Source organism: Pogona vitticeps, chromosome 1 (assembly GCF_051106095.1).
Source record: "Pogona vitticeps strain Pit_001003342236 chromosome 1, PviZW2.1, whole genome shotgun sequence".
Taxonomy (NCBI): domain Eukaryota; kingdom Metazoa; phylum Chordata; class Lepidosauria; order Squamata; family Agamidae; genus Pogona; species Pogona vitticeps.
In genome coordinates, this window is record NC_135783.1 from 305,078,910 (window position 1) to 305,090,571 (window position 11,662).

Here is an 11,662-nt window from a genome sequence, read left to right on the forward strand (position 1 = left end):
ATCGGTCATTGCAAAGCGAAAATACCCCATAGGGAACATCGCAAAAGCGATCGCAAATAGTTTGTCGTAAAGTGATTTCTTCGCTAAACGGAGCGCTCGCTAAGCGAGGCACCACTGTATTTTGCTAGATGTATAGATACAACCATGGGCCTGCAGATAATGAGTCATCTTTTAAAATTTTTATCAGTTTTTCAAACTTCTTTCATCCGTCTTTTCCCCCATTAACATAAACTGCTAAGAAGTGAACTAAGTGTGTTGCTTTGCTATTTATTTGCAGTTTAGCCTCTACTGGATATTCATATTTTATCCTTTGGTGCTTCTGACTAATCCGCAGCCTAACCCTTGATTTCCTAACCAAAGAAAGCATGTTCTTAAAATAGAAATTCAGAGGATGATGTAATGCTATCTTTTATTGTTTGAATTAATTGGCAATTAATTGGTAAAAACATGCCTGTTTGAATTAACAGGCATAATAAGGTAGCATGTTTGGAACTAGAACTCAGGATGTCTGGATTCAGATTCCCACTTGTTGAGGAGCTTTAGTGAATCACAGTCTCTTCCTTCCATACATCACACAGTAGAAGTGAGAAGCATTACAGTCACATACACTGCCTGGAGCTCAAGAGAGAAAAGGTGGGATATGAGTGCAACAAATAGATACATAAATAATTGGAACAGTATTTGAGATCCAGTGTGGTGTTAGGAATAGAGTGCAGCACTGAAATTTAAGAGATCAGAATTCAAATCCCTGCTTGCTCTAGAAACTCACTGGGAATGGCAATGGTAAACCACTCCTTAGACATCTCAGATATATATTGAAAACCTTTGAGAATACGTACAGTATATTGAAAACTCTTATTAGTCAGAAGTGTCGTAACAGCACGTGGGAAGTGTTGATTCAATCTAGAAATATTCTTTTGGATGAATACCTTTGAAACCTTGCTGTCTAAAAAAGAAGCTACTTGAAATAAACCTTAAGATGGTGGCAGAATGATTACATGAGTTCAGATGATCAGTGGTAGCTTTTTTTCCCTAGCCCCACTGTGTGCTGTGCATTGCTCTTTGCGCTAAAATATTTTCCCTTCTGTTTTTTAGGATGTGGATTCTTATTTATTACAGCTACAATGACATTCCTGGAGAAAAAAGTGTGTGTGCACTAGTGTGTGCTGCCTAAAAAAGCAAAGCAAAACAAAAACTTCAGGTAACACTGAACTTTTTACCATGTCCAGAAGTACTTCTCTTCCAAGAACTGTCTTTGACAGAAGAGGATGAGATCATCAGACTGTTTAATGCAACCACTAAAATGCATCTGCTTCACATTGAAGTGGGGGGAAAAACTAATAGGAGCAACTTTTACTTCAGTGAGGTGAAAGTGCCCTATGAAAACTGTATGTATACCTTAGCTGCATTTTGGAATTTGTTCAGTTACCTGGCGAAGTTGTGAAAGTGTTTCTACTGCGTAATTATGTAAAACAGCAAAACTTAATTGTGAACACAAATTCCAGAAAGCTGGGAACCACAGAGTAGTCACCATACATATTTTTTAAACTTTGTTTTTCATATGCAATGTAAAAATGTGTTTATAGTCAAGAAATATTGAAATTTTGCAGTTTTGCTGTAATGAATTTTTGAAATGTGTGTGCTATATTAATCAAGATATTAAAGACTATTTTTGTTGCACTACTGAGAAACTATATATAGAAAGAGGCCTTAACTACTAGTATTGTAAATAGCCAATATATTAAGATACCATATAGCCAATATATTAAGATACCATATACAGTATAGTAATGGAAACTCTTAAAAAAATCAGGGTGTTTACACAAATTGTGTACAAATCATTTTGAAATATTTTGCACAGTTAAATAAGGTTAAGTGGAAATATCCACTGACTGACTGACTACTTAAATCCCTGTATGAACTATTGTAAACGAATACTAAAATGTAGGCATGAAGTTGTTGATGACACAGGTCAGCAGAATGTTGAAAATGTATACTTTGCATTTTTAGTTATTAAAAGTTCTAATATATTATGTTCTATATCATTTAAACAACACTCTGTTGAGTAAACAATACTAAAAGTTATTATTATTTTAATTTAGTTTGGATATCTCCTAGGTCTCCCACCATATTCAGAATCTCTTTGGCTGTATTTTAAATATTTATCAGTCCTGTTAGAAATCTTTACAGCCATAGCAAGCCTGCGCGTTTCGGATTTAACAATACATCTGCTACCTCTTCTAGCAAATGTAGTTGCCATTTGGCCATATTTCTAACTTATCATTTAAACTTAACTGGAATATGAATACAGTGCATCCAGTGCAAAAGTTTACATCTGTACTTCATTTTACTAATTTGTCATATTCTGTTTCAACCTGTTGTGGCTTACCAGTATATTAAAAAGAACAATTGAGTTTGATGGGTTTGTGGGATGGCACCAGTGTAACTAGTAAATATGTCAAAATAAAACTTATTAAGTGCCAGTTGTGCACTAAAACAAACTGATATTTATTTTTTCAGCATATCAACCAAGTTGATAATTTAACGTGGGTACTTGAACATGCCTTGAGAGTAGATTTCCACTGCTTCTGTATGTAATGGCAGGTGTTAGACAAGAATACTCTTATGTTCTTGAGTTATTATAGTTCTGGTCGAAAACAAAGGAGCAATATTTCTGTGTAAACTGTTATGAAGTCATTTCCAGAGTGTCATACCAAAAGCCAAGGCCTTGTTTACATGTTTTACAAACTGTGGGAGATTGTAAAAATTTGAAGGAAATTGCTCCTAGGTTGTATATCTTCATTAGTAAAAGAAATTTTATTTTGTTCTTTGGTGAAAAGGAGTGGCTTTAGAATAAAGTGAACAAAAATGTTAGTAGTTTCCTGCAGCTTCATCAGGTAAAGAGAGACTTGTTAACAGTGCTTTAATAATGTGGCCAAGCTAACTTCTTCCTGCCAGTTACACCATAATATACATAAGTAAACGATTAGTGCATAAGTGACAGTCATCCAATCATCTTGTTAGAGTGTGCCCTATTCAAGTCATGAGGAGAGAGTAAATAATATAAAGTGATGCACACACAAAGCAAGGGCTTGACTATTCAGGGTTTAAGTATTTCAAAGAGGTTCAGATAAATAGTTGGTAAATTAGAAGCAGTGTGCATCTAGGTCCTGCTGTCGGACATACACTGCACCTAAATTCGGTATCTTCACAGTAAAGTTAACACCATCAATTTCAATGAACTTTGATATGACTGTACAGTGGTGCCTCGCATAGCGACGATAATCGGTGCAGCAAAAATCGCTGCAAAGCGATTTCGTCGCTATGCGATATTAAAAAGCCCATAGGAATGCACTGAAACCCCTTCAATGCGTTCCTATGGGCTTCAGACTCACCTTTAAGTGAAAATCCTCCATACAGCGGCCATTTTTGCTGCGTGGTAAGCGAGGAATCCGTCTCAGAAAACAGTGGGTGGCCATTTTTTTTACCCGGTGGCCATATTGGAACCACCGATCAGCTGTTAAAAAATCATCGCTTTGCGATGATTGGTAAGCGAAACAGGGTACCGATCGTCGCAAAGCGATTTTTCCCTATAGGGAACATTGCAAAGCGATCGCAAAAGTGATCGCAAAAAGTTAATCGATATGCGATTTCATCGTTAAATGGGGCGCCCGTTAAGTGAGGCACCACTGTATCAGGAAACTAATACGCAGTGCAAGATCAAGCAGAAAGGTGACAAATAAATGTAATAAAGTCCCTAGCACTTTTGGTTTCCCACATTTGCTACTTTGAATACTCATAAAAAGAACTGTTAACCTGTATAATGCAAGCAACGTTTTACTAGTTATCTTGATGAATTAGACTTTTCTGTTCTGCAACACCCCAGTCAGCAATCCGTTCCCTTGGACGCTTGTATGATAAAATATTTTGTTAATTTTGAGTGGAAGGCACACTGGCATGCAGGATATGCAGGGTTTTTAAAGTATGTTTCCTTTTTAAAATCTTATTGGCTAATTGCAATAATACCAAATGGCACTTTGTACTGACTGTACATACTGCTTAGCATGATCAGGAAAAAATGTCATGGCTTGTTTCCTAATTATTAGATACCAAATGAAAAAGTGAGATATGCTATAACTGTTTGAAATTCTTCATGCTAAAAGTACATACATCGTCAAAGGTAATTGCAGACTGTTGTGGGGGGGGGAATCCTTTAAACTTGAACAGTTTAAAATTTCATATTCTTCTTAATGAGCTGAGTTACACTTGATTGCAGTAACAGCAATATTATACAGAAAATTGTAGCTACTTGCAAATTATGTAAAACTCTCTTACATACCTTAATGCCAGCTTTGGCTTCTAAAAAGGTGAATGGTATTACCGACACTACTGCACTTCACGTAAAGTGTAGCATCCTCATCCTGAAATATTTTTATTACTCTATATTGGTGATGCAGTACCCTATATGAGGGGGTGCTGATAAATATTGAGCATTACCCAGAAAAAAATGAGCTAGGAAGCTATAAATTGCAGGGTGCATTGGCCAATTTGTCTGTATTCAATGGTGCAAAAATCAACTACCTATGATTTTAACTTAACTTTCATTTTCCGGTCCAAAGTGAACATGGCGGCACCTCCAGAAAAATTCAATGTGGAAGAGCATAGGGCCATAATCAAGTTCTTGTTTCTCCAAGGGAAGGGTGCAAAACAGATCCATGATGAAATGTCACAAACTATGGGTGACAGTGGCCCTTCATATGCAACAGTTAAATGTTGGGTTGTAAATTTTAAACTGGCCATTTCGGTGTTGAAAGTGAGAAGGCCTGTTTCTGTCTCTGTGTCTGCAAATGTGAATGCCATCCATGACATGATCATGGAAAACAGCCGAATATCAGCCAAAAGCATTGCTATATATCTGGCAATATCCCATGAGAGAGTTGGTGCCATTATCCACAACGACTTGGAAATGAGAAAGCTGGCAGCAAAGTGGATCCCCAAACTTTTGACAACCGAACAAAAGAGGAAATGTGTGGAGTCATCGGTGGCTGTTTTGGAATATTTTGCAAGAACTGAGTCAGATTTCCTGGGCAAACTGGTAACTGGTGATGAGACATGGATCTACTATTATGATCCTGAGAAAGGAACAGTCTAAGAAATGGAGGCACAGTGGTTCCCCTAGGCCAAAGAAGTTCCGAGTGCAAAGGTAAGTGCAGAAGCAAATGGCAACAGTTTTTTGGGATAAGAAGGGAGTTCTGCTGGTGGACTACCTCCAACAGGGTTCAACCATCAATGCAAAATATTATTGTGCTTTATTGATGAAGCTGAGGCAAAAAATTAAGGAAAAAACATTGAGGAAAACTCTCCAAAAGTGTCATCCTGTTGCATGACAACACCTCATCACACACTGCAGATGAAACAATGGCAAAATTGACGTCCTTAGGCTTTCAAGTGATGGGTACTCATTTTACTGACCTCGGAAGGATAGAAGGCTGAGTCAACCTTGAGTCGGCTACCTGGGATCGAACCCCAGGTCGTGAGCACAGTTTTGGCTGCAGTACAGCGGTTCAACCACCGCGCCACGAGGCGGTGTTCTGGAGGCAACTAATGCTCCAAATGAGTGGTTACACCAGCTGTTGGAAGAATTTTATTTGCAGGGACTTAAGTAGCTGCAGGACAGATGTCGCAAGTGCATTGACTTCCAGGGGGAATATGTAGAATAGTGTGGCAGTTACCACTTCCTAGCTCAATTTTTTTCTGGGAAAGGCTCAATACTTATCAGCACCCCCTCGTATGCAGTCATGTGAGTCTTCTGGAAAATTTTCTAATGTCCTAAATAGTGATTTAATTTAGAATGTTTATTTGATATAAATTTACTAAGCAAAATATTTTATGGAGCCTAACAGCCTGCAAGTGTTTGAACTGAAATATCTAACATACAGGTTATAGTATCAAACTAGGAGATTATTTGCCCAGTCATTCTTTTTTACCCTTACTGCCTTCCAACAAGTTATTACAGCGCCTGCATTCTTCTTGCCTTTTAAAAAGACATTGGTGGACCATACAGAATCTTAGAAGGAGATGCTATATGGTGTGCTGGTTAAACTTACAGATTATTGTAAAGATGAAAACAACCCATGCACAAAAGATGAAATGAGGCATTGCTGGGTTTATTGACAGTAAAACAAGCATAAATCACAGTTTTAGCTATGATGTTGACTAGTTGACTGTACAAGGCATATTTCCTAGGGATTATAAGCCATGTGCTGCCAAGTTGCTTCTAATATATGGTGATCCTATCAACTAGTAACCTCTTAAAGGTCTTATCAGTAACAACCTTGCTCATGTTTTGCAGACTCAAGGCCATGGCCTCCTTGAGTGAATCAATCCATTCCATATTTCAGCTTCCGCTGCCTTCTTGGTATTATTAATTTATTAACTTTCTCAGTGAGTTGTGTTTTCTTATGTTGTAGCCAAAGTTTGTTAGCCTCAGTTGAGTCATTTTTTTTTTCTTTCCAGAGATTTCTTGCTTGATTTGTCTTTGTGTATGTATAAATATAGCTCCCTACTTCAAATAAACAAACTTTCTTACTATCTGGATTTTATAGCCATATGACTTTGCTGGCTAGCAACTTTAAAACTGTCTGGTTTGCCTGATATTGCATTAATATCCATTCATCGTTCTTAAAAATTTTTATGATTCAGTTTTTTTATTATACCATAAACGGAAAAATTTCCACCCTGTATCACTGCCTATATATGACCAGATTTAACATTATTTGAAGCAGTGTCCTGTATATTCAGTGGATTCTGGTCCTGGGAAGATCTCGATAGGATTGCAGCCAGAGAAATGCTGTGTAATTCTTCATATATAACCCATCCTTGGTAGGACTTGCATGTTCTGTTGATTGATCTTCTCTAGGTTTGAACCAGTGTGTCTGTCAGGCCAAAGGAAGGGCTTGACCTGCTAAAGACATGTTGCACCACCCTGAACATATGAATCTTATCAAATTTAAGAAGCTAAGTAGGGTCAGATAGAAGGTAGACAACCATGGAATATCAGGAATTTCTGTGTAGGTCTAAGAAAGAACCCTGCCTGAAAACCTGGAGACCCATTTCTAGTTAAAGGTGACAGTACTCTGCTATATGAACCAGTGGTCTGACTCAGTATATAAAAGCCTTCTATGCTCCTATATTTTTCTAGACCTGTTCTGAGCACGTCCCTAAGACTCTGAAGAAATTTACAGTTTTTGGTTGTTGCACCAGCATGTTTGTATGTGCATATATTCTGACAGGGACAACTTTCAGGATCCTGGTATTTTGGTCACTTTACAGCTTGTTGCTTACAACTATAAAGTCACGTTTAAACTTGTATTAAAAAGTTCTAGTGGTCTCAGTCTCAGTGTCTTATAGTTTAAAATATTCTAATGTTATATATTCAGAAGTATTTATTTATTTATTTGCTTGTTTATTTATTTACAATATTTTACCCCACCTTAACAAGGACCCAAAAAGGACCCTTTTACATCATTAAAAGACAATACATAAAACTAATAACGATCATGCTTTTTCTATCACTTCTTTCATTTATGCTGCCAGTATATGTGATGTGTGTCTACTACTAACCATTTGCTCGGGCTTTTTAATTTATTTTATATTTGAAGCATGGTCTTCACTCTGAAGTGTAATGAAGTGATTCTTGTAGCACAGTAATTATCTGTGAAACAATGTTTTTTTGCTGCAGACCTATTTTAATTAAAATAATAATGAAGAGAAGAGTAGTACCATAAATACTGAACAATAAGCTCCAGGCCCACATAAAATGATGTCACTCACATTCATCCTAGTACAGCTCAGAGGCAAAAGAAGGTAGGAAGATGTCTTGCTTTTACTCCATTAGGAAGAAAAAGTAGGTTTGCTACTTTCCACCTCTGCCTCCATTTGACCCCGATGTAAGATTACTTGTTGACATTTTAAGACACTTTTTAAAAAAGATACTCAAGTTGGGATAACTCACATATGCAAAAGAAAGGTTTTATTCTCTTCCAGGAAACTTTAAAACTCATTGTGAAGTTGATTCTGATTTTAGCTTTGCATTCTATCTGTTACTGAATGAGGCTTTGGCAATTTTTAAAAAAACTGATGCTCCTCTCTCTTTCATTCCCACCACCACCACCACATTGCAGGAGAAGCAATCTGTCTATAGCTTAAGGCAATGTCAATGACCTGTTCTAAAGAGAAGACGTTTCCACAGTACAGCTATAAGGCCTGCATAGATTGTTACAAAATGACATCCCAGTGATAACATATCTAAATCTATTGGGACTTTTACCTTATATGAACAATAATACTTATTGTTCACATAAATATACTTACTACACATACTGTCAACTTTTGTGTCACTCCTATGACTTTTTATGCATTAACATTACAAAGGTGAATGAACTCAGTTTTGAATTGCAACTATATGCAGCAAAGAGGAATTTTTATAATTTTGAAGTATGCAAACAGCATCAGCTCAATTCCTAAGATGCCGGGGGGAAATGGCCCGTGGAATACCAAACTACACTCTGCAAGGAAGAAAGCTTATTTAGCCATTGATTGCAATGCATATTCCACAATATCTTGCAAAGCAAAAAGAAGAGATATTAGTAAAATGGTAGGGTTAGCCCGCACAAGACAAAGAGGCAATTACTTGAAACCATGCCAGTATGAAGAGTCTGCCCACCTTGTCTGAAGAGTTCTGTTCCTAGGCTGTATGTCAGCATTTTATAGCCCATTGTGCCTAACTAATATTTGAGGGTCTATGGTGAATACAACCAATCTTGCTAGCACTGCAAGACTGGGCATGTAAAGAAGAGCTTTCCAAAGCAGGAAAAACATTGATTGATTGATTGATTGATTGATTGATTGATTGATTGATTGATTGATTGATTGATTGATTGATTGTATTTATACCTCACCTATCTAGTCGAACAACCACTCTAGGCAGCTCAGTTGCCCTTCTGCCATCACGTTAATGCCACAGGTTATTAGCCAAGGTATTTTGTGATCCAACAGAAATAATAATTCACAGCAAAGAGATCCAAATTACATTAAAATACAATCAACCCCCGACTTACAAACTTAATCCATTCCGGAAGGAAGTTTGTAAGTCGAAAAGTTCGTAAGTCGAATCAGCATTTCCCATAGAAATGCACTGAAAACCAATTAATCCGTTCCGGCTGTTTTTGGCTCTTAGGTCGAGGGGCGGTTTGTAACTTGGATCATTAGTTCCCATAGGAACTAATGCAAAGCCGGTTAATCCGTTCCTACCATTAGGGGCAGAATTTTTTCTTTTTTTCCCTTTTAACCTAAGATGGCAGGTTAAAAAAAGGAAAGAAAAGAGGGAGGGAAGGAGGGAACAGACACCTTTTCAACAGAACACCTTGAAAAGCACCTTTTCAGCCAAGACGAGCACCTTCTGGCAAAAACCAAGCACCTTCCAGACAACAGATCACCTTGAAAAGCACCTTTTCAATCAAGACAAGCCAATACAAGCACCTTTTGGGGAAAGGGGGGGCAGCAAAGGAAGGACAGAACACCTTTTAAAAATCCAAAAATCAAAAAAATTTTAAAAGCCAAAAAATAAAAATACAGTCCGTACAGCACTGTACCAGGCAGTACCGGTAAGTCTGAAGACTCTCTCCAAATCCACTCTCAAAATCCTGGGAAGAGCGAGGAAGCAGATAGGCACCCTCTTTACCAGCCAACAGTGAAGTTCAAATTTTGCACTTTCCCCACCTCCCACGCAGTTTTTTCGGTTTGCAACTCAAATCTAAGTTTGCAAGTTGAGTCAATATTTTTCTATCAGCGGTTTGTAAGTTGAAATGTTTGTAACTAGAGCCGTTTGTAAGTTGAGGGTTGACTATAAAGCAGGAATTCGTGAAGCACAGAGCCCCAGATGCTGGTCTGTAGCTCTCAGCATTTTTTATTACTGAGCATGCTGCTTATGAGTGGAACGTGGTGGCGCTGCGGGCTAAACCGCAGAAGCCTTTGTGTGCTGCAGGGTCAGAAGTCCAGCAGTCGTAAGAGTGAATCCACGCAACAGAGTGAGCTCCCGTCGCTTTGTCCCAGCTCCTCGGCAACCTAGCAGTTTGAAAGCATGTAAATGTGAGTAGATAAATAGGTACCACCTCGGTGGGAAGGTAAACAGCATTTCGTGTACAGTGGGGTCTCGACTTACGAACGGCTCGACTTACGAACCGCTCTCATGGGAATATATGGACTCGACTTACGAACTTAGATTCGAGCTACGAACTCTTTTTTTTCCTTTTTTTTAATGCTAAGTCATCTTAGGTTAAAAGGAAAAAAGGAAAAATATCCCCCTAGTGGCAGAAGGCGGAATAGCAGCTTCCCATTAGTTTCTATGGACGAAAAGAGCAGATACGGATTAAATGGTTTTCAATGCATTCCTATGGGAAATGCAGATTCGACTTAAGAACTTTTCCACCTGAGAACTGCCTTCCAATACCGATTAAGTTCGTAAGTTGAGACCCCACTGGTATAGCTGCGCTGGCCACGTGACAATGGAACCTGTCTCCGGACAAACGCTGGCTCTACGGCTTGAAAATGGGGATGATCACCGCTCCCTAGAATCGAACACCATTGACTACAATGTCAAGGGGAACCTTTACCTATGCTGCTTATGACTTATGGGAATTTAAGGCCAACAACATTAGGAGGGCTGCGTTTTGCCCCCACCCCCAAACATTTATTTATTTGGCTTCTATACCACCCATCTTGCTACTAGGCCACTCTGTGCGGTTTAAATGTTAGATAAATAAAATATATACTATACTAACAATGAAAATAATAAAACAAAATCAAAATAAAGATAAAACAACCAACAATTTAAATAAAATTGTTAAAATAATATAAAATAATATAGAGCAAGACAGGAGTCATAGTATATTTGAGACCACTCACTGGTGTTGAAATTAGGATGTTGTAAGGTCTAGGAAGGCCTGCTGGAAAAGCTACGTTTTCAACAGTTGCTTAAAAATTCCCAGTGAAGGGGCCAGGCAGATTTTGGGCAGGGGTTTGTTCCAGAGCTGAGGAGCAACCACCAAGAAGGCCCGGTTTCTGGTTCTCTCTTTCTGGGCCTCTCTTGGGGTCAAAACTCTCACCACCCGGACTGGGAAGATTGTATGGAATGGGCAGATCTTGTCAGGAGGAGGCATTTGGTCAACCATCGAGGCCCTAAACTATTTAGGACTTTATAAGTTGACACCATCACTTTGAAACTGGCACAGAAAGAGACAGGTAACTAATGCAGGGTGGCCAGGGTGGGACAAATGTGTTGATGTTTCTTAACACCACCCAGTAATCCATTTTATGTAAGTAATTTGTATAATAGAAGTTTTAAGAACATGCCAGATTTAAGATTTTAAAATCCATGACAGTGTTTTTTAACACTACTGTTGTCTTCTGAGAACTAGAAAAGTTAAAGGATCTATAATTGGCCAAGATCATTCACGTTATTATATACCCAGTTACTATGCATGGGTGTGAAAGCTGGAGAATGAAGAACACTGACAGGGAAAAAAGAAATTATTTTAAAAACACATTCCAAAATGATAAAAAAAAATGTTATTATGCTAAAAATTGTTAATAGAAAACATCT

General features: G+C 38.0%; 1 protein-coding gene across 3 annotated transcripts in view; it reads left to right on the forward strand.

Annotated features, from left to right (window-relative positions):
• KATNBL1 (katanin regulatory subunit B1 like 1) overlaps nt 1-6,597 on the forward strand; it is a 27,635-nt gene extending 21,038 nt beyond the window's left edge. For all 3 annotated transcript variants that reach the window (XM_072986299.2, XM_020795752.3, XM_020795751.3), the window contains exon 10: nt 1,096-6,597. In XM_072986299.2, the coding sequence (XP_072842400.1) occupies nt 1,096-1,128 (33 nt within the window). In that variant the 3' untranslated portion in view covers nt 1,129-6,597. The remainder of the gene's footprint in view (nt 1-1,095) is intronic.
• Nucleotides 6,598-11,662: the final 5,065 nt, after the last annotated feature.